Below are 27999 nucleotides of genomic sequence, written 5' to 3'. Positions count from 1 at the left end.
TCCCTGCGTCAGCCGCTCTCGGAGACAGGGATGGGGACGGGGACAGGGCTGGTGAGGTTCGGGGGCTCCGCAGCAGCACCCGGGGCACAGCCAGCTCCTGCCACAGCTCGGGAGGGCGATGAGGGGCTGGGGCTGCAGGAAAAGCAGCCGGGAAACAGGGCTGAGGCTGCGGGGCGGGACGGCGGGGGGAGAGCGGGCACGGCTGAGGCAGGAGCAGGCGAAGGGAGCGGAGCAGCCGGGGGGGCAGAGCTGTGGGATGGGGCAGAGGGTCCCCCCCTTGGGCAGCCCTCTGGCTTTGCCCTCCCGCAGCGGTGGCAGGAGGGGCTGGAGCCAGTCCCTCGGCCAGTCCTTTGGCAACCTCCGGGTTGCCTTCACTTGCCCCAGTGCGCTCTGGGCTCCTGCCCTGCCCACCCCGAGGGGAATGAGGATTTGGAAGGATGTGATTTCCAGAGCCATGAGAGATGCCTGTCTGGGATTAACTCTTATCATCCCTTCCTAATGCTTCTTAACCCTGAATAAAGATCCCACCCCAGCCTCCAGCTGCTGAGCCCTAATCCTTGCAGCCACGGCCGAGGTCGCTGTGGTTCCTCCCCGAGCAGCACATGCCCCGGGAGGAGCAGGCAGGCCCTGGGTGTAGCGCACAGCAGCAGCACGCAGCAGCGCCTTGCTTCTTTCTAATGGATTTTGAAACCTCTGCTTCACAACGATTCTCCCCTGTTTGCCCAAGCTCTTGCCCGGTCCTTCAGCCGTGGCGCTGGCGAGGAGGGCTGCGAGGAGCTGCGCCTTCCCCGCCCTCCGGGAGCAGAAAGCCCGCAGGGCTCTGCTGCCCAGAACTGTCTTCTCCCTCCACGCCCCCCCCGGGCGATTCTTGCTCAAACCCACATCCCCACTCCCAGCTCCTTCCCCCTTGGTGAGCCAGGAAATGGGCTCCGTTTACTGCTGCCCTTTCTGTCCAGTGAAATTGCTTTTGCATGACAGCCGCCTCCTCCTCCTCCTCCTCCTCCTCCTCCTCCTCCTCCTCCTCCTCCCCTCCTCCCCTTGCAGTGCTGATTAGCCTGCCGTGGAAGTCCTCTGCTGGTGCCTCTCCTCCCACGGCATTTGCTGCTCCAGCGTTGCTTTCCTTGGACGCTTTCCTCCCCACCCGGGGCGATGTGCTCCCCCCTGCTGCCGCCGGTCACCAGTGGGACCCGCCTGGTTTCGGGGGGGGCGGGGAGGCTGCTGAACTCTCCCAGTTTGGAAATCGCTGCGGCACCCGCTCCCGGCTCCCCCTTCCCGCGTGTCCCACCTCAGGCCACCCGGCAGGAGCTGAGCCCTCCCGGAGCTGTTCTCCAGCATCACCCACTGCTCCAGCAGCTGCAGCGCTCCGGCCCACGGCCCCGGGATTAATTAGTTTGGTGTGTTCTCTTTCTCCTTGCCCCAGGCTGCAGCCTCGCCTGCCTCCTCTCCCTGACCAGTATCGCATCTCTAGCACACGTCTTTCATCTTCTCTCCATTTCTGGTTGAGCGTGTGGTTCTTGCACCTTGTCTGGCTTCTCTCAGCCCACCACAAAGCTAAATCCAGTTTTTCCCCTGGCTGTGCGGCTCCCCAAGCCTTCCCTGCCCGGCCACCCCAACAGGGCTGCCCACGCGTGTGCGTGGTTGTGCACGCGTGTCTGCAGACAGCCAGAGCAGCGGCCGGTGCTGTTTCCTGGCTCTTGATAATTTCCTGACTTTTTGCAGCTTTAAGATCTGTAGCGACCGGGGCGGGGGGGGGGGGGGTGGGGGGTGGGTTGTGACCTGGGGCAGCCGCGTGTCCTGTTCTGCGGGGCACAGACACACGTACGTGGCCAGACGCCGATCGCACGTGATGGAGGTGGAGCAAAGACCAACTTAGGAGAAAAAAATTATCCCTGCCCGTCAGGCAGATCATCGATTTTGCAGGACTTCATTTCATTTACGCAGTAAGCCACAGGGGCGTGCAGCCTAGCAAGACCATTTAGCCCCCTCCCCGCTCTGCCTGAGGCACGTGCCCGCGCTGGTGGCCGCGGTGGTGTGAGAGCCCGGGCAGGGCAGGGCGCAGACGGGCACTGTGGTGTTACCCAGCACTGAGCCAGGGCCACACGCCCCGTGCGGGACCTTCCTCGCCACGGGCAGAGTTCAAACAGGACCCTGGCGGCTGGTTTTGCTGGGGCAGGTGCCCCCAGGCACCGTTTGCTCCTGGCAGGGCGCAGCCACACCCCGACCCGTCGCAGAGCGGGTGGGCCAGGCTGCAGGACGGGCGTTTCGTCCCGTGGCCCCTCCAGCCTCTCTCCTTGCGGGAGCTGCGGCTTCCCGCGTTGTCGGGGGCTGCGCGCTCTGCCGGGGCCGTCCTGCCGGTCTGCAAAGCTGCTCTGCCTGAGCTTCCCTCTCGCTTTTCCTCGGCAGGTCCGACCGATCTCAGCATGAAAGGTGGGGCCTCCAGCACGGCCCCCTCCAACAGCACCAGCAGGGGAATGCAGGCTGCCCAGCTCAGCCCCACGGAGATCAGCGCGGTGCGGCAGCTGATCGCCGGCTACCGAGAGTCGGCGGCGTTTCTGCTTCGATCTGCAGACGAACTGGAAAACCTCATTTTACAGCAGAACTGACTCCCTGTGTCTGCGTCGCTCCTCTGTCGAGAAGACAATTTATACCTGCTAGAAAGAGGCTCCCAGCGGTGTCCTGCTCAGGACCACCATCGTCCTCCTGTGAAGCGGCGGGTACATGTAGTTTTAGAAGGTGGAATCCAAAAGACCTGTTTTCTTTTACACTCCAAGCACCTGGGACTTCAGGCACAAGGACACGTTTTTGAACCGTACCAACACCCGTGCGTCCGGCCGACCAGGAGCCAAACCTGCGGCTTGGAAGGATGTGGGACTTTCAAGGGCAGAAGGGAGCCTGGGGAGGTTTGGGGCTGCAGATGTATTTAGAATAACCTTTGTGGACCCAAATGTTAGATTCCCGTCCCCAGATAATTTCCAAGTCTTAGGTGAGCTGAATCACATATTTATTGAGAAATGGACCCTCCTTTCCCCTTAGTAATTTATTTTTCTGAAAATGGATTCTTTTGAGTTTGTACAGATTGCCAGTTTTTTTGTCTGTCTGATCAGAAGGAATTTATTCCTGTGAAATAACACATTCCATATCACTACACTACTACTAATTTCCAGGCAGCTCTGCCTGTTTCTCTGGGGAGCCCTTGGCCCGCAGGGAGCAAGTTTGCCATCCAGCCCTGAACGCCGAGGCTGCTCAGCCTCCAGTGAGCGTAGGTGGCAGCCGAACAAGGGAGCAAGCAAGCGTCCTGCTTAGACCTCCGTTCTAAGCGGTCCTGTAGCAGCAGGGGGGTCTAAACCTCCCGCAGAGCCTCGGCACGCTCGGCAGACCTCCGGCTAGAAGGACGTCTCGCGCTCATTTAAGTCATTGCAGATAAGAGAAGGAAGGAAGGAAGGAAATACCTGAGAAACACTGTCTTGCGGTCACCACCCGTACTCTACCTCACACTCCATTGTGGGCTTCTTCCAGGCCTGGCCGAGCCGGCCCCGGGGCACGGTGAGCTGGAACCCACCCGAGGAGGCTGGAACCCACCCGAGGAGGCTGGAACCCACCCGGCAGCTCCGGCGGCACCTCGCCCCCCACCCCCCCCAGCGCCCATGAAAGCGGCCCCGGGGAGGGGGGGGGGGGGGGGGGGCAGGACAAGCCCTTTAGGAGCCGCCGGGCTGTGGTGGGGGCGATGCCGGGTGGCTGCAGGGGATGGAGCCGGGCACCCCCCGGCAGCAGAACTGACAAAAGGCCTTTCGGGGGCCTCCCCCCCCTCCCCGGCCCTGCTCGCAGTCCTGGAACAAGCCCACGATTCCCAAAGTGTGGAGAAGCCGTAGTCCGACGCCCCGTTCCAACCCCCCCCACCCCTCTACCCCCCCCCCAATAATGCACTTCGTTTTGCTCAGTGCAATACCTACTACCAGTGCTGCTAAACCCAGGGACTGCGCTCAGGCCAGCGCTGCTGAGCCGAGCCAAGCAATGCACCGTGCTCCGGCACCCCGGAGCTGCCGGGGACCCCAGCTCCTCCTCACACCCCCCCCCGCCCCCCAGCGAGATACCAATTCGATAAGCGTTAAACCCCTGTACGCTCGTTTTAAAGGTAGATACTTTCTCTCTTTGGAGCCAGCTTTTTTCTTCTTTTCCGGCCGCTCTGAGCCGGGGGACGGGGGCTGCTGCTCCGGGGGGCTGACGCCGCTGGCACGGGCTCGAGCTCTTGGCGGTGGCAGCGGCTGGTCCTGGCCAGGAGCAGACCCGGGCAGTTTACTCAGTAGCAATTACACCCGATCATACTCCCCCACACACTGGAAGAGTCTCAAAACCTCTGCCCTGCTCTTAGTACAGGCAAAGCCACCGGCTCCTGAGGACAGGCTCGCCTGCCCGGCAGCAGAAGGGATTAAACCGTTCCATTGACTGTTTTCCCCAAATCTGAAACTTTCCGCAGCGTTTGGAGCGAAGGGACCTCACCCCTGGCCGTTCGGTGCAGTGGGGGGTCCGTGCAGAGATGAGGTGGTGGCTTGTTAGACCCGGGCCGATGCTGGAGCCGGGAGCATCGCGGCCGCCCCGGGTCCCCGGGCCGAGCGCCCCGTCCCCCCCGCCCTGGGCAGGCGGAGAGCGGGGTGGGGGCCAGCCCGGGACACCAGCCCCCCCCCAGCCAGGGCTCAGGCTCACGCTTTCCCCAGCACTTCACAAGCCTGCTTGGTTTGTCCACCGCATCCTCCCATACTTGGAATTTATGTAAATATTTATTTTTGTGTGAATACCATGAAGTAACAAAACCTTTGACAAAATATGTAACCGCAGCCATTTGTGAAAGTCTTAACGTTAAGGAAGGAGAGGCAGAGACAATCGCTGTCCCGGAATTCTCCCTCTGCGATATCCCACCCGAGTCGGTGCCTCCCTCCCCGTCAGAGGCCATCGAGAACATTTAGCCATAAATTTGCCATCCAGTTTACTGAAAAAGAGGTTACCCAGGGGCTTACGGACAGATCACCATCAGCTACAGTTTGGTTAGCGTTTTATTTATACAAGTTTTAGCTGTCGTTACCAGATCACCTTTGAACTTGTCTTAGCATGTGTTGAAGTTTAGTAGCTCTTACACTTTGTTAACCTGCTGCGGAAGGCAGCCGAGGCGCGCGGTGGCACCGGAGGGTCTCCCCAGTCTACCCTGTCCTAGCAACTGATGTTCAGAACTTGCAGCTGAATGGTACAGACTCAGATTCCCAAAGCCCCGGTGACAGCCACATCTGTGACAAGTTATGAAACAAATGGGATTGACTATGAATTTCTGTCAGGGATCTTTTTTTTTTTTTTTTTTTTTTTTTTTTTTTCGGTGAGCCGCAGCTTTATCGTTTCTTTGGAGCGAGCTCCACAGACATCTCAGTGCTCTTCAGCTGGTCCGTGCTCAGTTGCGGCTCCTCTGTGCTCCGGGACTGTTCCGCAGCCACATCCCTGCGCTCTCACTAGGCAGGACGGGGTCAGGAATCGCTAGTCCGGGTTCCCAACGAGAAGGCGTGAGCAGGAGCAGAATACACCGGCTTTGCAGATAATTCCGAGAGGTGGAAGGAGAATGCTGGGTTAGCAAATGGTCTGGATGTTCTTGGTTTTGTTTAAGAAAAGCTAATCACTGGTCGAGAAAATATTTTTTTTTAATTTAATTTTATTTTATTTCAACACAACCATCCTGCCCTGGATGTGCGGTTCCCATGACGGTGTTTCTACATGGGAGAGCGTTCCCGGGATTGCGAGCAGACGTAACTTGTACCTCCCCGATCCACAGGGCCACTTCCCTCCCACGAGTGGCTGTCGGATTTCGTACCAGTTCATGAAAAAAAATGCTGCTTTGAACTCAGAGGGTTAATATGCTTTTGATTTGTAATTTTTTGTAAAACTTTTTACAAGGTAGCATAGTATTTCACCAGAATACCAACTACAATCCGTCCATGGTCTGATTTTTATATAATTTAGTGGTGCTTTAGAAACTTTTGTTTGGTTGTTTCGGAGCTGTACAGCTCAGTTCTTCGCCTGTATCTACCTAAGACCAATGTGAACCTTTGTATTTTTGCTCCTAATTTTGGACTCAGTGAAAGTGTACTGTTTACATGTACAGATCTCCCGGCCCCTGTCTGTTCTGCAAGACCTGCTGTTGAAGAGGAAGATGCACCTCACCCAGTTCGTCTGCTTAACCAAGCCACAGCTTCACTCACCCACTGACACACGAACCTACCCTGAGGAAGAGCCCCCGAAAATTGAAACGCCCTTTAAGCAATTTTGGGTTTTGCACAAGCTATTGCTTTTTTTTATTTATTTTATTTTTTTTTTTTTTTTTTTTTTCCCCCCAGTACTCGATTTGCGGATTGGCTGCGATTCAAATCCAGAGCCGATCCGGAGCTCGGTCACCTGCAGCACCAGACCTCGGAGCCGCGCCGCCGCCTCAGCACCTCCTGCTGCCCCTGCGAGGGCGCGGGCGGGCGGCTCAGCGCAGGAGCCGAGGGGGCTTGCAGGGAAATGGGGGGGGGGAACCACCCGTCAGCGAAATTGGAACCACTTCACGGAACGTGGGGAAATGGGCCGAGGTGGCCGCGGCTCCCGGGCGGGGAGGGCGGGAGGGGGTCCCCTGGGGAGGCGGGGGGCTCCCAACCCAAGCAGAAGACGGCTCTGTGGAGCGCTCAGATAGGAAGCATATGGCACTTAATCCAGCTTTGAAGGTGACACTTTATCGCTTAATCAATTGACCCATTTTGAAATGATATTTTGCAGATAGGCACCTATGCAACTTAATGTGGCTCTTAAGCAGATGAGCACTTCCTCCTCAACGAGCTTGATAAGAGTTATTTGTGTTATATACTGTGGATTTTTCCAGTAAATGTGGCTTAATATTTTAATTCTTAGAATGTGTGTCTATTATATATGTGATGCAACTTAATTCTGTTCTGTTTGTGGAATGATTAGCACAGGCCAACTCCCTGTTCCCCTCACTTAACAAAGACCAATGAGCTGTTAATCAAGCTGTTATCTCCATGGTATTACTTGCTAAATGCACTGATTTCATAAGTATGTGGAATCCTTTTTTTTTTTTTTTTTTTCTTTTGAATCTGTATATCATATATAAGACTGAATCTACTTAATAAACACTGTATAACAAAAAGGGCTTTCTCCTCCACTGTCGAGCACCGGTGGGTGCTGCCCCTCGCCCGCCGCCAGCCCCAGCCTACGCGGGCGAGAGGTCAGCGCGGCCGGTCACCAGAGCGGGGCTAAATTTAGGTGTCAAAAGAAAAAAAAAAAAAAAACCAAACAAAACAAACCCCACAACATCTTTCAAAAATGTTGACGTAAGCTGTGCTTTCCATTCCTTAACAGACAGCGCGGGTACCATAGGGAGCAGCGTTAGCACTCACAAGTGGGGCTAGTCACAGATTTATGCTTAACTTATATTTTGACAAAATTAATTTTGTGAAGTGTCTGGTTTTGTGAGAAAAAAAAAAAAAAAGGAAAAAAAAAAAAGAATAATGGAGTTTTCATTGAAGTTTGTGGAAAGTTCTCCCTCTCCCTCATGGAAAATACTGATTTTTCGTTATCAGCTTTATTCACTAAGTATAATAAACCTTTGCATCCACGAAATGTTGCTCTGAAAGCGCCGTGTAGATAACCACCTCCTGACGTGCATCAGCGGCTGACAGGCAGGAGAACCCAGCACAGACGAGTCAAATCGGCTGCAGCTTTGGTGGAAACCCCGGCTTTGTGCCCGGCCCGGCTCTGGCTGCCGGCGATGCCCGGACGGACCCCCCCGAGGTGACCAGCCCCCCCCCCCCGTGTGCCCCAGCACGCCGGGCTCCCCGGGCTCCCCCCCCGCAGGCCAAGCGCCTCAGTCGGGTTCAGCGACTCCAAGCTCCCGGCCCAGCTTTGCTCCCAAATTGGAAGCGGCGGGGGCTCGGGCACCCCGGGGCTGCAAACCAACCGCCAGCAGCTTCGGAAACACCCGCTGAGCCACGGCCCCAGCCGCGGGGGGTCTGCGAGAGAGAGTCTGTTCTCCCTCAGAAACATCGCGGAGAGAAAAAAATATATATATCTATCTATCTATATTGCCCTGTGTGAAATTCTGACCTCGGTAGGGTTTTATGCTCAAAACCCCCAAGCTCCCCTATTCTCGAGGGAACTGACATCTCCCACCACACCAACAGAAAACCTGATGTCAGTTATTTGGCGATTTTAAAGCTTATCTAAGAAACTACTTACTTTTTTTCATTACTTAGACATCCTTAGCGTGTCTTACATTATCTGGACGTCCTTAACCACACTCGGGCCTCGCAGGCAAAGCCTGCCAGGGCCAGGAGCCCATCAGTGAGCCACCAGAACCCACAGAACCCGGCCAGAAGAGCCGCTGCCCCGGTGCCGCCGCAGCCCCCGGCGTGCCGAGGCCGGCGGGTTCCAGCCAGGACCCCTGTTCCCACCCGGGTCAACCTCGACTCCCAGCGGGCGCAAGGCAGCGTTTGAACCAGAAACCTCCTCCCGCGTTTGGGACGGCGCTTCCCGCGCACTCGAGCGCAGGAATCCTCAGCCTTGGCCCCCTTCTCACCCCGCTTCTGGAGCGAGCGGAGCCGAGGGGGGAGGCTGCGCTCGTGCCCAGCGAACCCCAGCGGTGGTGGCGTGGAGGAACTGGGGGAGCGGGGCACCACCGCGGCGGTGTTGCCACGCCGGAGCACTAGAGACCAGAGGGGAGTTAGACATTATATCACCGTACGGATCCAAATGCTCCCGCGGCCCAAGCTCTGAGATCACCGTCTGATTTGCTGAAGATCCACACCCAGAACCGGAGGTGTAACACAAGTCACTCGCGTTATTTTCTGACTACCTAGAAAAAGAGAGAGAGGGCACATCACTGAAGTTTACAGGGAGGGTCAATAAACAGTGTAATTGGCATCACATCCTTACGCTCTTAGAGAACACTCTCAGATCCATCCACCCGACAATTAACACTCTGCGCGGTGACTGCAGAGCAGGAGCTGCCCCGGCAGCTGCTGTGGGAGCCCCGGGGTAGCGGCTGCCCCGGCCCCCCCCCCCCCCCCCCCCCCCCCCCCCCCCCCCCCCCCCCCCCCCCCCCCCCCCCCCCCCCCCCCGCTGCTGCTGCAGGAGCTGCGCCGTCTTCAGTTATCTGCAAAAATCGACTGAAGGGAGCTCGAGGCAGCAACGCGGCCCCCTCCCCTCCTGCGCAGAGCTCTGGAGCACTCCCAGTTCAAAAAGAGGGAAGGAAAAGCAATCTTGCCTCGGAAAGCACAGAGGGTGACTTCAGAAAAAAAAAAAAAAAAAAAAAAAAAAAAAAAGAGGATTGAAACCGCAAATGCAGGTTTTACAGAGTGTTTATTTTTCCAACAGCACAAGGGACATACAGGGGCAGGCCCCCCCCGGAGGGCTCTGCGAACCCGACCGCTTCCACCCGCGCACACGGCCGTGGCCCCGAGGGAGGCAGCGCCGGGCCCCCCAGCGCCGGGCCCCCCAGCTCCGCTCCCCATCTTTGGTAAGCAGGTTCTGCCAGCGCCCAGGGCGGGCACCCCGGGGTGCGCGGGCGGCTCCCCCCTTCCCACAACTCGAGCCTTAAGGAGAAACCAGTTGGGAGACTACACCTGCTGCAGCCCTCAGGCCGGCATCTCAAACAGGGACTTGCACAGTTAAAAAAAACCCCGAAGGTGCATGGTCAAGGGAGGTAGGATAGAGCTAGAAAAGGGACAAGAAAAAAATAAAAATAACCCCCCTCCAACTCTCGCCCGTGCCTGCTTAAATAGAACAGCTAACCCCCGCCCTCAGTGAAGCAATTCTTTCTTGGGAAGTCATCGCTCCAAAGAGGAAGAGTCCCATTTTTGCCCTCAATCTCTGGCTGCACAAGGCTGTTCGCCACCCTGCAACGCAGCTCCGGCCGCAACTGGCGCTCGCTCGGCGGGAGCAGCGAGAACCACCAGCCCCAGGGCAGGGGGGGGCACTGCTGCCTGTCCAGCCTCACGTTAGGCAAGAGAGAATACAGTGGCTCTGACTACAGATGCAGATTAATAACTAACACCATTTAATGCAATACTGCTGTAGAGCCTGAAAATCCAAGGGGGGAAAAAAAAAAAAAAAAAAGAACCCTTTATGTTCTATGTACATTACATCCATTTACAGAGTTGGCCAGTACTGTGTACAACATATAAATACATGATCAAACAGATGCATAGAGGCTACTTACAGGAGTCAAATAATTCACTTTATACATCCAAGAATGAAAATATAAAAATAAAAGGAAAAAAACCCCACTGCTTTAAACGTTAGGTGATGGTCACACAGACGCACAGCCAGACGCTCGCAAGCGGCCAGCTGCTGCCGCGTTAAGGTCCCCGCTGCAGGGCTGCGACGCCGGGGCCGCTGGCCACATCCCCGGTCCCCCGGGCTGGCTGGGGGCAGCCGGCCACGAGCAGTCACAGCAGCCAGGCCCCCCGGGCCCCACGTCACAGCAGCCAGGCCCCCGGGCCCCACATCTTCCTGCGCACCAGCCGAAGGCGTTCTCTTGGCACCTGCCACTTTATATTTTTTTTTTTTTTTCCTCTCTTCTTTCTTGCATCCTCCGAGTTGGCTCCACCCGCGATGGGGCAGGGGGGGGGAGCTGTATCCAGCTCTGCAGCCGCCCGTGGGGCCCGTCCCTGGGCACCAGCCCCCACGCAGCGTCCCAAGCCCGCGCGGAGCCGGCCCGGCAGAGCAGCTCGTTGCTCCCACGTGCTGTGCAGCGGCGCCTCCCACGCGAACCGAGGACGGAGGTGGCGGGAGGGGAAGAGTGGAAGACTGTAGGGCCTCACCTCGCGCAGCCCTGAAATAGAAAACACCCTGTTCCAGTTCCTTTGGACGTAAAGGTCTCCTCGACAGGGGGTCCACGGGTCGCCGCAGCGAACTGCCTCTCGCCCAGGCGTCGGCCTCAGCACGGGTACCAGAGCACAATCGGTATTTCCACGACAGCACGAAGCAGGAGGATGGCTCCCGTGGGGCGCAGCCCACCGAGACTGGAGTGGAACCGTGAGCAAGAACGGGTTTTGCGCTGGAGATTTTAGTGGGAAGGGAAGTCAGCTTTCCTCACCAAAACAAAGTGTAAGAGCGTTTCTACTATAAACAGAATAGTATTTTGTGTACAGGTCTTAGGATCAGTCGCTATCAAAATACACACACCGAATATACAATTTGTCCCATGGCCATAATTTATTATCTCACCACAAGGCACAATACACAAAGCTTAGAAGGTCCTATACAGTCATCGTGACAAAACGCCCCGCAGCCTTTACACATGATCATGGCTTTAAGGCTGCACGAGCACTTGAAGGAGATCTCGTCAACACTGCCGCTGTCGGCAAACATCTGCACGGAAAGGGACGTGTTACGGTTTGCAGCAAAGTTCGCTTTGTGGGTTAGCTGCATCATGCTCCCAGCAAGACTTCTGGGAAAAGCTGGAGTGTTGGATGAATAATTAAAGCTGGCGGAATTAAGCTGCAGCTTAGAAAGCTTCCCATAAAATGCCTGCTTGATATTGAGCTGGGAGGGTACGGAAGAAGGCTCCAAAGGGTGACTCTGTCCTTTTCCTGGTCCCCTTGAAAACTTAAAAAATGGCAAGTCCATAACCAGCGGAACACTTCGCAAGTGCTCAGTCAGCTCCACGGGGTTTTGTGCTGCATCCTTCTGGTTCTCCGCGTTACTCTTGGCTGGGCTGCCACACGCCAGCACATTCTCATTTTTGATTCCTCCCAGGGCGTCGGTGTGCTGCTTTGAAGTCCATTCTTCCCTTGCAGCCGGCACTCCTTCTCCTGATGCACAGCTCTTGTTCGGAGGCATCTGTTTGCTGGGGGACAAGGTTCCCATGGCCGGAGCTTGATCCAAAGCCCTGGAGTGATGTAGTCTCACACTGGGGTTGCAAGGAAAACCAGAACCAAAGAGTTTTTTGCCTTGAACTCCAACATAATTTTTATTGACTGATGCGCCTCCAGTCTGGTTTGGACCCAGAGAAGTTACAGTGGGAGATAAAAACTGAGGCTCCGTCGCGGCGTCCAACTTCTCTGGACTTTTATTTGTGACACCGCTTGCCAACGGGCTGTGCTGTGGCACCCGGTGGGCCTTGGACAACTCCTTTTGCTCCTCAAAGCTACAGGAAGAAAATGTTCTTTCCCGAGGGCCTGCATCTTCAGGCTTCTGCGAGGCACTTGCCACATTTGCCAGTTGGTCTTGGCAGCTTAAAGCCGAGCCAACTTTGGAATGTTTTTCTGGAATAGGTCGATCCTCCACAGCCTCTGCCCGAGGCAGCGCTGCCCCTGCTCCACGCTTCTCTTCCTGGGGATCTACAGAAGATCTCACTGAGTGGAAGTCCTCGCCCCTGCTGCGGGCGCTCGTCTTCATTCCTACATCTGGAGAAGATTCTTTGCCAAAAAAGCAACTGCTACCTCTCTCCAGTTGCAGGGAGAGGCTTTCTGACTGCGTGTCCAGCAGCGGCTGAGTAATTTCCAGCTTGATGTTGGTGTGAGGCACCGGGAGAACTTCCTCCACCGGAAGGTTCCCCTTAAGCAGCTGCATCACCAAAGGGTTCTTGGTTTCAGCAGAGGGTCCGGGCTGAGCAGAACCCGCCGGCCGCTCGGCTTTCTGGGGCGATGGGGCGGGTGGTCCCCACCTCTGAGATGGAGGCGGGGTGCTCGTCGCTGCGACTGCAGGGAAATCCACAGCGCGGGCCAGACTATCCGCTTCCACAGAGGATGCTGATCTAATCCTATCACGACTCTCCCTGCTGCTGTGACGGGAGGAATCTTTCCCAGCCACCTGCCGACAGCTGACACTTCTGAAACATATATCCATCTCTGCGTTCTCGTCGGCTTCAAAATCTGAAGCGGTATCTGTAGTTTCACTGTGCACACTCTGTATTTCATCATCTCCGTCTGCCTTGAACTCTTGCGTCTCTCTCAGAGGCTGATGTGCACTTTCTGGTTCTGTTCTGGGGCACCTCTCCCTCGGCTGCACTTGTTCAGAGGTATCTAGCCTATTCTGGGAACCGAAGTCATTGTGTGAAGAGGGTTTCACCAGCGACTCTGGATTCTGTTCTTCATTATTTAGTTTGCCATCGCTCTCTCTCCGTGCCTGCAGGTGTGCAGCGTCATACAGCGCAGGGGCTGCTTCCTCCGCTCCAGCAGTCACCGTTTGGGAGCTATCGCTGCCAGCGACGCATTTTTCCCCAAACGTTTCAGAGCCATTAAATCTGAATCTAGATACCCTTTCTGGCTCGTGGCATCCCTTACCACCCGATGACAATTCTGGCAGAAGGGCAGGACAACTGGAGGAATGTTCCTTTAGCTCAGGGTGATAATCCAACTGCACGGCGGGAGCACTAACATCTCTGAGTTCTGACACAGCCCCCTCTCCCACAGCTCCCGGCACCTGAGAACACGACAGACCGTTTACTGGAGGAACCACACGTTTCAGCTTTGCACTTTGCCTCTCCTGTGATGCAACACAAGATGGGGTTTCGGTCCTTGGGTCACGGAGGAGCTGCTCCGGGCTCTCCTCCTGCCTCTCGGAGGTTGCACTGCCTAAGGACGACCCAGTCAAAGCATCACAGGATTGCCTTCTAGCCAAACCATCACCGGGCTGAGCCTCCCCTGAGCTACTGCCTGCAGCGCCTTCCAGATCACCGCTTCCCTCACGCTTTAAAGAAAAGGGGTCTTGTCTCGGAGAGAGGAAGGAATTCGCGTTAGCCTCCTGAGCAGCCACCTCAGGGTCAGCCCTTGCTCCGTTCAGATGGAGAGACGACAGTAATTGTGTTCGTTGTAGATCTGACGAACGCTTTCCGTGAGTTCTCTTTGATCTCCTGTGCTCTGCGTGGCTGCTGGCTGCTCCTCCACCACCTCCTTCGTCAGGGCTTCTCCCTCCACCCGGGCCACCCCCACCTCCGATGGCGGCTGTAGCAGCTTCTCGCTGGGCTCGGGCTTGCAGAGCACGGGCCTTAATGTCTGCGAGTGTTCTGGCCCCAGTCCTGCCCCGGCTGGAGGGCTCCGTGCTGGGGATGATCCTGGGGCATATCTGGTAAGCGGGCTGACCTTTAACCACCCAGGGTGGTTTAATACGTGAAAGTTGAATCTGAAAGAGAGGGAAAAAGCAGTTACTTCTAACACTTGGCCATTCTCAGACAGTGAAATGCAATTTGCTAGCACCTGTTCATCACAATTCTTATCACGAGGATTCAACAGAGATTTAAAATTCCGACTTAAAACCTAATTTTGGCAGAGAAGTAGCATGCTCCCCGTAGCCTCTGCTCACGTGCTGTCATGCGATATGTAAAGCTCAGTTAATATGGTTTTACCAGAGGCCGCAGATAAATACAAAATAAGCGATTTCAGAAATCAAAATGGTCTCCTTTACATCAGGATGACTTCCCTGAAGCTAGCAAGATGGATACCTCTAGTCAAAACAGGAAAAGTCAGAAGGAATGCTAAGAGTCTGCCCAAAAGTTAAGGAACTGAGAAACTATGCAGCATAAAGAACACAATGTGAAGGTCTCTCTTGCAACAAGTCAGCTAGTTTCAGGAAAAGCGATTTCTGTATCCACAGAAATGAAAACTAACAGAGAAAGTCAAGGTTACTCTGCGCTCTTGTGCAAGGACCTTGGAATGATTTTCCATTCTTTGCCTGTCTAAATAAGATAGTAGACTGTGGTAATCAGGGGCGCGTAGCCAGCCCTACCAATGAAACCCTTCCACTTCTTCGCTTAAGATGACAACACAGGGCATTTTAACAAATGTTTTGATACCAGGGAGCATAACAGCCCCGAGATACCAAGCAGCTGTAATTCTCTTTCCTACCCGGATGGGTGGGACTTTTGGCTCCTCTTTAGTAGGCTGTGGCTTTTCTGGGTGAACACTTTCAATTGTGTTACGAAAGGACTGACGATCTTCAAGCCGGGGCTTCTTTTCGGGGAAGGACGCAGAGGCAGCCTCCTCAAAGCATTTCCTCTTCTGGTCCTTGGAGTCCCGAGCAGAGTTCTCCTGGGGCAAAGCGGGAATTCTGTCCGCAGCTGCCAGCGACAGATCTTCCGATTTACTGTGCAGCTTGGAAGTCTCTGGAGAGAGGTGCAGTTCTGAACTCTCTGGCTTCAGTCCCGCAGCCGACGGGCTGGTCGGGTCGTCTTTCTTCAGGTCCGCCTCGGGCTTTGTCTCTTTACGAAGAGAGGAATCTGCTCCCACAGCAGCAGTCTCTTTGGCAGCTTCTGTCTGCTCAGGTTCACGCAGTTTGTACAGGCTCCTCCTGGCTCTGCACCGCAGGTCGGCCCGGGAGCGTTTTTTGAAGTGCCCGTCTCTCTGCCGTGTAGAAGGACCGCGCGGCAGCCTCGCTTCTCCTTTAGCAGAGAGTCCCGTCCTGTTCTCAGCATCTTCTTGCACCGAATTCTGCTCCTGGGATTCTTCTTGGGTCAAGCCCAACCTATGAGGCAAACATAAAAACTAGCTAAAAGCTAAAGCCCATCCTAATTGAAGCTTTTCATCTTTTACGTATAGCTGTGCTGCGTGCCACCCTACACAGTAACATACAGATCACAAAGCAAAGCCTCCTCAAAACCTCATTAAGTCAGTCTGCAACGAGACAGCCTATACGTCTGCTATCTCACGTTACTATCACAGGGAATGAGAAAAGATCTGTGACGGAAAATGAGTAATATTAACTTGACTTGGAAACAAAATAGATGAGCTATAAAATTCTGCTGTGACCCAGCCAGTTCCACTCAGGATTTCCCTGGAGCAACAGACTGAATGATTCACCCCACGACCTGTATTTTTCAAGGAATTTATGCTGCATCTTCTCAGGTATCCGCAAGCAGAAACACACTCTGCCACCTGCCTAGAGACAGATAAACCAGGACAGATGAGGTAAAATTTCTCACTTTTGTCCATAGTAGTCCTCAAAGAACTTTTCTTTCCATTGCTCCACTCTCTTTTCCTTTTCCATCTCCTGCCGAATTCGAACTTGCATCTCATGAGTGAATTCACCTACAGGAAAACAAGAGACTGAAATTCAGTTCCAAACAAAACCAATTCTGCAAGTAAAACCTGTTGTGTTTTAACAGTACAGTAGCTATATATACAAAGGACAGATTTTCTACTACTGCCCTGCTCTCCACCCTACTATGGATCCACAGGCTGCCTGCAACTCCTTAAGGGCAATGGCCACACAGGCTCAAGCAAGTCTGAAAAAAAAAAAAAAAAACAAACCCACCATGTTTTACCAGACACAGGCTGCCATTTAAGGAAAGTTAAGTCTGGTACTACTCATACCTCCACCACTTTGTTCTGAAGGTCACCAAAGGAATACTTATCTTTGAATTTAAAAGAAAAAAAAGAAGAGAATTTGGGGGCAACATAGCCAGATGCACTGCAAAGCTGGACTAAATTCCCATTCATTAACCGTCAAAGAAAAACAAACAAATCCCACAAAATGAGTACCTATCCTCCCAGCCACCTAGGAAAGCAAACCCACTCACCATCAGCCAGCCGCTCCCTCCAGCTCTGCGCGGCGTGGGTGAAGAATTCGTTATTCAGAGCACTGCCACTGAGGCGCATCAGCCCGTCGGCCCCAACCTAACGGGACAAACCCCGGACAAAGAGAAAACGTTTGCTCAGGTGGCCTGCAATCAGGAGGAGATGCATGGGGAACATCCAAGTGCTGCACCCTCGTACCTGTCTGTCAACTTCTGGAAGGAGGTAAAGAAGCTGCTGCTGGAAGTGCGACGGGAGCGCGTTAAAGGTTCTGGAGTTTATCAGAGCTCGCAGGTTTGTATTGACCAGAATGGAACCGGGTGTTTCAAAGTCAATATCCTCACCCCTGTTTCGTTTCATTTGCCCTGTAGTTTAAGGACAAGCAAGTAAAATAAACATTGTTGTACCAAAATATTTCATTATGGGCAAGGAATTAATCTCAAGCTACTACAGCAAAAGGAGGAAGATACAGGAGAAAAGACTGCAGTATTCAAATACGAAGACAGGCTCTCAAACACACTAAATAATAAATGTGCATCTGGAATTGTGATAGGAGGCCCCATTCCTGTCATTCAGGTACAATTCTTGATGCTGCTCTTCAGAGTGAGCAAACTTCTAAACAATTGTCTCAATAATGTTTGGGGAGGAAGGTCTGGCTTGCAAGCCTCAGGACTGTCACATGACTTCCAAAGGAAGAGAACCTTGGTGTCCCTTTCTCAGACAGACACAGACTTCAACACCGCCTGCTTTTATGGCCAATTATTCCTCTAACTTTCACCAGAAGCACCTACCAGCTGTGGGCTTTCGGATGCCTCGCAGAAGCTGCGGAGGATCCCTGTTTATTTCTGTTCTGCTACGCAAGGTGGCTTTGCACAGGGCCATAGAGCTGCTGCTGCTGCTGGATGTGCTACTGCTCTCCCCATCGGCATGCCTTCCTGTGAAGCCTAAAAGCAAAACAATTTCATAAAATTAGGCAAAGAACGGCAGAAGCCCAACTTGGAGAGCAGTTTAACATACAAGAATTACCTGCTAATAACAGATCCACTATTACAGGATATTGCCCGGTTACCAACTATTTTGGAGTTGAACATATACACAACTCTCTACAGTCACACGCATGCTCATCAAGTGTTAAAGAAATCCTCAAGCAAAGTTACAGATAACTAGGGACTACTGATTAAAAGCCACCTATGCAGTCATTGGAAAACCACGACAGCACAAGTGATGCTCACCAGAGGCAGACTCCATGTGTGCCCCATTTACTTTCAGTGGTGTTAAGACAACACGTGGCAGCATTACACCAGTCTTTTTCTTTTGTTTGGTTGTCTGCAGACCAGAAAGAAACGAAAACAAAACAAAGGAACAAAGACATTAGGGAGGGGCAAAATAATCTTCTAAGCAGCACGTTCCTCAGTTAAAGAGCTGCCTAGCTCCTAGGTGGCTCTTCAGGCGCCATTACATTTATGAATTGCAGACAATTCAAAACGACATGATCCCTCCCCGTTCTGCAAACTCCCCACCCTCAGTGGTCAGCCCCACAACTCCCCCGAGGCACCTGTGCACAACTAGTCCCTGTCACGGCCACCCAACTATCACGCAGTGACGACAGCTCCCCTTGGGAGGGCTCAGCCTTCCCCTTAGTCCCACCTCTCCCTACCTGGGAGGCGGTTCTGCAGCTCTCCCGGGTAGCAGCGGGTCCCTTGCTCTGAGATTCCGTGGAACACGAGGCATTAGAGGAGGTTTCATCAAGAGACACTGAAAGGGACGGGCACTCAGTCAGACACAGAAGTCGATCCTATAACTTCAGTTTAATGTCACTAGACACTTACCATCATTATCACCACTCACAGTGCTTGCTTCATTGGACTCGCAACTCTCTGCATCCGCTGTATCCTCCAGCTCCTCCCCTTCTGGCACAGACAGATTCCGAGACCACTGCAAGGCATCCTTCTAAACAGGCAAACAGAACCGGGGTGGCTACAGGCCTCCCTCCCAACCGCTCCAACTTCAACCAATGGGAGCAGATGGTTTGGTGGATGTAGGGTTTAAGCTTAATGTTTTTCATCTTCCCTATTTCAATCCTTGAAGCAGAAAGATATTTGAAAGTATATTTGGGCTCACAGTGGAACAGAAGTCATCTATACTGTTAGCACACCTTCTAGACGCCTCTTAGATAAGTAACTCAAACATATCCAAAATATGTAAATAATTCGTCACATTTTTCTGCAAGTCAGCAATTTCTAATAAAGAGAAATATCTGATTCTTACTGTGAAAGAACAGGCAGCAGCAGAGTAGCCAACTACTTACACAGTAAGCTGAGGAGATGTATTCACTATTTGTATAATCAAAGCCATTTCAATTTCATCTGTTTTCAGCAAAATATGGCAATTCAATAATATTTTCTGACAGCAGAAAAAAAGATGAAAATGAAATAACTGAGATGCATGTTGTCTGTCAAGCGGAGATTTATCAGGGAAACTAACAGTATAGAACAATGCAAAAGAAAAGCCCAAGACCAGAAACATTTTCAACATTTAAGATTACTGGGACAAACATTCCAGAGAGGCCTCAAGATCAGAGGAAAATGGTGATGCTAAATATACACAGAATGCAGTGGAACACAAAACAAATAACCAGAGGAATGAATATACGTTTTCCTATCAAGATTTTACTCGTAGCTACAAGCTCTTGGACCAGTTTCATTTATCAGTTGGCTGTGTTCTCTCGTGGCTGGCCGAAAAGGAGTGCATGGGACTCTTGATAAGCAGCCACCTGGGTTGGACACCAAGCACTAGAATAAGAGGATTTATCTTGTTTGTGCAACTCAAGAAATAATAGGGTTTTTAAAAGAGGAATTGACCATATGCGGCTGAATAAAGCTGAAAGGTACAAGCTCTAATGAAATAACGAATTGCAGACACTCTGTGAGACGCTGATCTCCCGCGCAGCACATTCAGCTCGGCGGCAGCCTGACGCTCAGCTACGCTTCACGAGCAGCACTTGCACCTCGGCCCTCAGCTCAGAGCGGGAACTCGGCATTTACCTTGAGTGTGAAAAGGCTGATGCGTCCAGGCAATTTGTAGAAGAGCCCGTCACCTCCCCTTGAATTGGAATGGAGCATGGCGTTGAGGCAGGCTAGGGGAGAAGTGCCACTGAAACAGAGGGAAAAAGGAAACAGTAAGTTTTAAGAAATAGCCTTATCAAGAAAACGGCCTGCAAGGTCTGTTTAAATGGGCACCATTTAGCTGAGCGAGGGGAACAGAGATGATGCTCATTAACTTCAGGCGACGGGCACCTCCGTCAGAGCAGTATTACCCTTTTCCTTTCTGACCTGTATAACACACCACAGCAAAGCAATCAGCAGAAAACAGGAAATGTTGTGCCAATTTTGAAGTTACTCTCAGCCATTTTTAGACGTTCCTAGCTTTTATTACCTGTTTCCTCCTTTTCTCTGCTTGAAACTTTCAGAGTTGGACTGATTTTACAAAAAAAAAATCCAGATTTACTCAGCAGCAGAAAGATGTAAACAAAACCAACATAAATTGTACACATACGTGTTTCTAGAATGTCTTCCCTGATGTATCACAGACAAAAGTGTACTAGCAGAGTTAGTTAAAAAAGGTCTGCTGCACTAATTTGTTAAGTCCTACGTAACTCCCTGGTTAAAGCAATCGTCCTACGCTCACACTGACGGAACTTCTGTGCCACGCAATCTCATATTTTCCAGTAAGTCACACATGCACAGGCAGAAAGTTACCTGGAAGAGATATTAAAGCAGTATCGATTTCCTTCTTACTAAAAGTGAAACCGAAAATTGGATTAAGTCAAAATATTTCAAAGAAAATAATTCTCAAATCGAAAACTTAAAGCAATTTCTGTTTCTACCCTGAATGAGTTTGTTTTTTGGACATTTCTTCACAAGCACTGGCAACAGACAAAATAACCCCGTGTCACTTTTAGATACTATGAAAAAATTTCCACCCTTCTGTCCTGTTGGTGTTTTCCCTTCTGTGTTTAACAGACGCCTCAAGCACGCTACCCAGCCACAGGGTTTCTTAGAACGGCAAAATAAAAAGTTTTCCCCAAACTGAGAAAAAAAGCAAACAATTAAAACTCTCCTGGAAGCTAGAACTCGGCAATGGTGCTGGGCCCCAGTGTCCTGGCTTGAGCATCAGCAGGACCATTAATGGCACCCGTAAGGAACGGGGCTCCCAGCAGAGCAGCGTGACCCCAAACCAGGGAACACTGGCTCCGTACTGATTCAAAGGGAAAAACGTCTCGAGCCACCAAGCTATTTCCCTCAGGAAATGGAGTTTCAGGAAGGGTTTCTATACACGTACCGGCCAAGCCCGTGGCATATTTAGCTAGGCAGGATCACTGCCTTTATTCTGTGAACAATCACGCTCCGAGGAAAACAGTCTTTTCTAAAAGCAGAGAATTAATGACCGAGGAAGGAAAAACAGATATCCCAAGGGAAAAACACCGACCTTTAAAGGAACAATTTAGCTCCGTGGGATTTAACTTGACACATGCTCCAAAGTCTGGTCTTTAGTTAGGTACTGTGACAGGTCACTTGTCAAAACTGGGAGAGCACCCAGGTAATTTAGGTGTGTGAAAAGAGACCTGCTGTTACCTTTAGCAGAGGGCAGCCTACGCATGTAGATCTTCAAATCTCTGCTTAAGTAATAGGACTGATGTAAGAAAGGTGCAGAGTATTGATTAAAACAAAGCTGAACGAAGGTCCTCGTTAAAAGCCTGTTGAATTCTACTCAGAGCTGTGAAACCACCACCCACATCCAAACCAGTGAAGATCTCCTCGGAAAGGATCGCCAGTGGCAGGTGGGTGTTCTAACAGCACCAGTATCGATGCAGCAACACGCATCAGCATCGTCCCCCTCCAAACAATGGCAATTCCTACACAAGACACCTCTGTACCCATCACCAACTGTCACTGTTCAAACCATCCCAGCTCCTTCCTGATTTCAGGCACAAATAAAGAGCAGAAACAAGCTACCATCTTGAGTTGTAGATCCCAGATGAAATCAACTTACCTTCTGTAGCCAGGTACAGTACAGGTTCAGGAAAGGCAAACACCACAGTGGAAAACAGTCCAGAGAACCAAGGTGAGGGGCAAGCAAGACTAGGAACAGTCCATGCATCTGGATTCCCCAGAAGTCAATCAATGGGCAGCAGCCAAAAGAGACAGTTTTTTCTGCCTCTGGTAGTCAAACTTTCTTTTTTTGCCACGCAGCACTAACTGAGGCATTTGGACTATCATGGTTGCCTATTTTGATCTGCAACACTCTGTATTTCTATTCTACTACTGTCACAGAAACAGATGGAAGTTCACAGGAACTTAACGAAGGAAAACAGTCTCCCACTCCTGTCATTTCCAAGGCTCCACATCAGGTTCTTTTCCATATGAAACCCACACTGAGATGGGCATCTCCTCTGTACAATGTCAAGAGCCACAACACTGTGAGCTGCACTATCACGGTGCTCAAAAATCTGAGCAGAAGCCAGTAGAGTAATATAAGGAAGACTTTTCTGAGTCTCCTAAAAATAATGTCCGCTCTAGAAATGAAGCGTCAGCAGGAACAAAACTTAACCTGTTCTCAAACTGGAGTCACAATAGCAGAAACTACTGTGAGCGGCTTATGAGAACACCATACAAGTAAGTGGTAAGTACAACACAATGCAGGAGTCTGATCTGCAATAGGCATTTATTTTACAATAGATGGACGAAGGGGACTCTGTATGCTATCAAAAAATCCAAGAACAGCTTCCAGTTATTGTCAAAGAAAAAAACACCCTACAACCTGTATATAAATGTCTATGCTGTCACCTGAAAGTACCATGCTGGAAAGAGGTAAAAAAAAAAGAAGAAAAGTGGGCTGAAGATGAGGCAGAACTGCACGAAGGAACACAAGCCTTCCTATGCAGCCTCCCCCACGCTCCACACTGTTTCAGACAAGATCATCAATACTAACCTCATTTCCTTTAGTCCTTCAGCCTCTATGACCTGCAGAATCTGTTTTGGGGTCATAGGAGCATCAGAGTAATTTTCCAGCACCTGAAAAGACAGAAAGACCACGTGTCATTTCAGAATTTGCTTCTGCATTCACAGAACTACTCCATAAGCCGCAGTTCAGATCCAATAATATGCCTCTCATGTTCATCTGCAAAAGACACATGCTAAAAATTTCAGACTATCTCAAGATTAGACCATGGTAAGCGTCACAAAAGGCTTACCTTAATCTGGTCCCTAATTAACTGAAATACAAACATGGATGAGAGAAAAAGCAGCAGAATTTGGCCCTGACCCCATGGCATGAAACCAGTGGAAGCTTTACCACAGACTTCAATATACATTAGGCCAAGCTGCTGCCACATACAACATTCAAAATTCTAAAGTGGTTAGTGACCTTTAATGGCATAAAATGTTCTCCCTGCCATATACCTTCCTACCTCTCAATAAAGCATCCAGTATTTTTCTGCCAATAAAAGTATTACTGTACAACTATGTAATTCAATAGCGTACCTTCCTTGGATTACTGCATTCATTTCATCTTCGCTCCATCTCAAGAAGGGTACCACGGGTAAGAGTCAGAATTCTTGTCAGAGAAGGACAGAATTCAGAAAAGGACAACAGTAACAGCAAAGGATGTGGAAAAAAAATTATGGCTTGAGACACTAAAAAGATTTGGACTGCTTGCCTTTGAAAGAAAATCAGTAAAACCAGGTATTAAAAAGGCAGTACAATAAATAACAACTCATCCTTTCATATATTATATTAAGAATAGAATTGCCACTTACGTGCGAAGAACTAAAGAGGCTATTGCATTTTTATTTTGTTTTTCTGTCTGTGGAACTTACTGCTCCAAAATGTCTACAAGCAAGAACTCAAGGCTTCAAAAAGGGGACTGGACATTTCTGCGGATAAGAAGATTACCCACATAAACAGGAAACAGTGAACAAAAATAAGCTGCAGTAGATTTAAGCCACGGCGTTTCTTTGGGAGCGGAGTCCCCGACAGCCCCCGAACACGCGCCGCCTCCTGCGCCCTCCGTGAAGCGGGCAGCGCCGCGCGCGGAATGCGAAAGTCCGAGCAAAAAGGCTGCGATACAGGCCCAGAGCATGGCTGGAAACATCCAAGAAAAGCAGCAATGGGTGTTCACCTGGGAACTTCTTGATCATGACCGTGGGCTAAATTCCCCTAATGTCATGGCCACGATGATGCACAATCCTGATTTCATTTGTCACCATGCTTTAGAGGAACCAGCAACACGATGCTGCCTTTCAGTTTGACTTGTGTGCGAAGCCAGTGGAGGAACCCAAATGCCCTATTTATATCAGCTACATCCAGACCAGAGCCACTGCAGCACTGTGGCAAGGCACAAAGCCTGCAGTCTGCCTTCTGGAGTTGCATGAACAGGACATTGGCAAAAAAAAAAAAAAAAAAAAAAAAAATCAAACAAAAAACACCCAAACAAAAACCCCTACATTGTGCAGGGCACCATTTGTATCTCCACACCATCTCCAACCTCCCCAAGAAAAGAGAAACCCAACACGTCACTGTGGTTCTGCACTTCAGCTATATTTTGTTATGAAAGGAATTTCTTAAATCATATCCATTCAACATGTATTTTTCAGATGCTTGAAGATCATAAGCATCAGTGGTGTTAACCTGGTAGGGGACAGAAATTTGAGAACTATGTAACCTGAGATAAAAGACAATGAAAACACAAAGGGTTTAAAGAAAAGATCAAAGAAAGTGAGAAGTCGTATTCAGAGAGGGTAAACAATTTTAATTCGGAGTCAAAATAGCTCCATCACACTTTTTCCTCCACTAATCAAAACCCCTCCACAGGTTACAACATTGCCAAGCCCTCCTCATGCACTGTCACCCCCCGTCACTCAAAGGGAGCAGACGGCTGACAAGGGGAAACACATCACTCCTGAGCCAAGTGAGAGAGCCACAAAATGGAACAACATGCCTGTTCTGAAAAATAAGTAAATTCTTCACAGCTTATAAAACCTCTCTCAAGTGACAGGCAAAGCAAGCAAAATACACAGCCTAAAACTGAGCATGAACGAGCATTTACATAAAGATAAAAGAATCTACGCTCAGGGGAACAATTTCCAATCAACAGCTATATTAAGTGTACAGATTGCTTAATGGAAGAACTGGGGGAGAGCAGATCCTGCAGCTTTAGCCACCACAGCCCAGTCCCCAGCACTGGCCCTCCATCCCCCTCCGACCTGACACTGCCGGTGCCACGTCACCCTTCCACCAGGAGCTCAAATTAAACAACATTAGCTCTTCCTTACCCCTAAAAAAGATTTTTTTTTTTTGGGCCCTCCACTATTTATAATACTGAAAGTCAAGGGTTCCTGTGTCCCTAATTGTGGAAGTTTACATCACTCCCCCAATTAATTTACTAGACATCTAGTTCTGATAGCACTTGTTGAATAGTCTTATGGTTCAAATGAATCTTTAAAGGCTTATTTTATGGAATGTGTATAGTATGAGCTCTGTAGGAGCAGCAACACTGAAAAGCATTTTTGCCTATGATTCTCAGAAACATCAGGAGGAATACAAAACACAATAGTGCGCGTCAGAAAGGAAAATTAAAAGCGTTTTGACAGGGAGCATGTGTAAGACTAGTGTTAAATAAAGATCTATTTTTAGTGGATTTACAATCAGTCCTGCAAGCTGGAAGTGCAGCTACGCAACTGCAGGTCTCTCTAAGTGGATAATCTAGCATGAGATCGTTCTATTTCTGGTTCATCAATGGCTCTAAGATGCTGTTGAGGCTCAGACATCTCCTGCACCCACCGCGCCTGAGGTTCCGACCAAAAGACAGGTGAGAGGAACTGCGCGAAGAGACCCCCTTCCCATCACATGTGGGAGTGTAACAGGACACTGCTTTAGAGTCACAGTTCCATGTGCTGCTTTGGGCAGCTCTAAATACTGATTTTTTTCACCTGTGAGAGCTCAGGGCATTTGAGTGAGGTGACTCTGTGCAAGGTCACCTAGCACTGCCTCTGCCCCCGAGGTCACCCACCAGGAAAGCATCCCCGCCACCCGCAGCGACGCGCCTGGCCCACAGAACCAGGATCTCAAACAGAAACGCATGAGCAAGTACTACACCACCAGATTCCTGCAGTGAAGCTCTACAGTGGCCAGCTTATGCCTTTCTCCAGTTTTCCAAGCGCAGTCATGCGGGTCTAAAATATTATAATTTACACACAAAAGATTATGCAAGTTGCTGGAAGATAGATGCTTGTCTGATTAGGTTTCCTCCTGGCAAGCAGTAAGAAAACACTCTGATAGCCAAAGAAATCTTACTCAGAAGGAGAACCAAGACCTATCCTGAACATCCTCAACAGCAGACACGAGTCTCAGCTGGACTCACCCATACTGTTCCTCCTGAACATTTATGTGCTCCGATGCATAGCCTGGCCAGGCAAAACTAAAATAAACACACACACAACAGTAAGAACAAGGAAACAAGACACCCTCAAGCCTTGTAAATCTGTTTCTACAGATGTCCACACACTAGACAGCAAGCAGACCCATATCCTCACAAGTCGAGTACTGCTGACAGGGCTACGGGGAGGAAACCCCAGAGATCCGCTCACGCCGGCCGCGGGCAGTCGGATCATCCCTTACTCCGTGTAGGGGCACTCCTGTACCTGCACACATCTGCGTCACCGTGTCACCGAGAGCGAGCAGCTCCCAGGCAGAGGCCAAGGAGAGCAAGCTCCTTCCAGCCAGCTGCAGCAGCAGAGAGCGGTGGCCATCAGCACTCCATGCCAAAGCAACAAGCCTAAACACCTCCAAACGCACCCCTTAAATAAAACTTCTGCCTAGTTCTGAAAGACGCTAAAGTTATTTTTCTTTTTACATTCCCTAGTTTATAAATGGGGTTCAAGGCAGGCTTCAACGCTTCATGGGGAGAAATTATCCTTCTCCCACCGCAACGGTCAAACGACAGCAGTGTCCCAACAAACCTACGCAAACACCATTAAAGCAGGCCGGGGTTTGGAAGTTTAAGCCTTCAACAAGCAGATTCTCAGAGACAAAAAAACCCTAAGACATGCCTGCAGCTACGTCTCCTAAAACCCGAAGTGACACAATAACATCCGACCACAGCGATGCCAGCCCCGAGGCTCACACCGCCCGCGCTCTGGGCGCTGCTGGTGCATGGAAGAAACCCGCAGCCTCAGGAATTTCAACCAGAAACTTTTGACTGCAGCTACTGCCCAGACTTGAGGCCAGGCCTCTCTCCGGGGGCTCCGGTTCCCCCTTCTGAGCCTGAAGTCGTCTGAAAGGGAAGAAAACGAACCGTGCCCACAGCAAGAGCGGCCCCAGCCCTGCCCGTGCCAGGCTGCGGGCAACCACCGAGGCAGCGAACACCGACCCGCTGCCGCTGCGGGACGGCACCTCCCCGGGAGCCTGTCCCGGGCCCCGCCGGTGCCCCGCACCGCGGCCCGGCGGGAGCAGGCGGCGGCCCCCGGGAGTTGGGCAGCTCGTCCCGGAGCCCCCTCAGCGGGCCGAGGGCCCCCCCCTCCCTCGGCCGACGTCCTCCCGTCCCCCCGGCTCAAGATGGAAAACAACCGGGGGGTGAGGGGGGGGGAACCGGCCGCAGCAGCCCGGGGGCGGGGGGCACCGGCGACGCCGCCCCCCCACCCCAGCTCACCCCCCCCCCCCCCCGCCCACCCGCCTCAGGCGGCGCCGCCAGCCCCGGGACTGGAGCAGGGACCGGAGCCAGGGCCCGGCGAGGGAGGCCCCTCGGGGCCCGGTGGAGCCCCCGCGCCCCCTCCCCGGGGCCCACCCCAGGCCCTCCGCGGCGGGGCGGCGCCCACCCCCCACTCCAGCCGCTCCCCCCCCCCCCCCCCCCCCCCCCGCCGCCGCCTCACCAGGCGGGCGGCCTCGGCCCACGTGCGCTCCTTCTTCCTCCGCTGCTTCATCTCCTTCATCCTCCTCCTCCTCCTCCTCCTCCCGCGCGGGGCGGCGGCGCGGCGGGCGCGGACCGTTAGGCGGGCGGGCGGGCGGACGGGCGCGCGGGCGGGCGGGGCAGGAGCGCGCGGGCGGGCGGGCGGGCGGGCGCGCGGGGAGGCGGGGCGGGGCGGGCGGGGGCGCGAGGCGGGGGAAGGGGGGGGGGGGCGGCTCCGGGCGCTACGGGAGGAGGCGGCGGCGGCGGCGGCGGCGGCTCGGGCCCGACATAACAACGGGGTCAAAGGGCCGGGAGCAGGGGGGGAGGGGGCGGGGCTCTGCGACGGTGGCCGCGGCGGGACACGGGGGGGCCCGCGCGCCGCGACCGGAGGGGCGGGCGCCTGGTTTGAAGGAAAACAAACCGCAAAGGCTGCCGGGAGTTGTAGTCCCCGCCGCCGCCACCGCCGCGAACCCTCGGCCGCCGCTGGACTACAGCTCCCGGCGGGCGCTGCCCG

General features: G+C 52.3%; 2 protein-coding genes across 8 annotated transcripts in view; one reads left to right on the top strand and one right to left on the bottom strand.

Annotated features, from left to right (window-relative positions):
- Window positions 1-7138, top strand: part of NOL4L (nucleolar protein 4 like) — a 64777-nt gene extending 57639 nt beyond the window's left edge. For all 4 annotated transcript variants that reach the window (XM_042800962.1, XM_042800961.1, XM_042800964.1 and 1 more), the window contains one exon: window positions 2404-7138. In XM_042800962.1, the coding sequence (XP_042656896.1) occupies window positions 2404-2603 (200 nt within the window). In that variant the 3' untranslated portion in view covers window positions 2604-7138. The remainder of the gene's footprint in view (window positions 1-2403) is intronic.
- Window positions 7139-9368: 2230 nt separating this feature from the next.
- On the bottom strand, window positions 9369-27596 carry ASXL1 (ASXL transcriptional regulator 1). Of its 4 annotated transcripts, none has more exons than XM_042800950.1 (12): window positions 27469-27595; window positions 22533-22615; window positions 19586-19694; window positions 18371-18491; window positions 18199-18296; window positions 17774-17867; window positions 17333-17485; window positions 16743-16906; window positions 16547-16643; window positions 15950-16055; window positions 14877-15492; window positions 9369-14154 (listed from the first exon to the last, which is right to left on the bottom strand). In XM_042800950.1, the coding sequence occupies exons 1-12, from the start codon at window positions 27526-27528 to the stop codon at window positions 11248-11250; spliced, it is 4608 nt and encodes a 1535-aa protein (XP_042656884.1). In that variant the 5' UTR covers window positions 27529-27595; the 3' UTR covers window positions 9369-11247. The 4 variants fall into 4 exon arrangements, with proteins under 4 accessions (XP_042656884.1, XP_032858032.2, XP_042656885.1 ...); XM_033002141.2 differs by lacking the exon at window positions 27469-27595 and adding an exon at window positions 23084-27168; XM_042800951.1 differs by lacking the exons at window positions 9369-14154; window positions 14877-15492; window positions 15950-16055; ... (2 more) ...; window positions 17333-17485; window positions 17774-17867 and adding an exon at window positions 18850-18944 and having other exon boundaries at window positions 27469-27596.
- Window positions 27597-27999: the final 403 nt, after the last annotated feature.

The sequence above is a fragment of the Tyto alba genome, unplaced genomic scaffold, assembly GCF_018691265.1.
Source record: "Tyto alba isolate M040663 unplaced genomic scaffold, T.alba_DEE_v4.0 Super-Scaffold_33, whole genome shotgun sequence".
Classification (NCBI taxonomy): domain Eukaryota; kingdom Metazoa; phylum Chordata; class Aves; order Strigiformes; family Tytonidae; genus Tyto; species Tyto alba.
The sequence above is the reverse complement of the archived record's forward strand: the minus strand, read 5'-3'. Positions and strand labels throughout refer to the sequence as shown.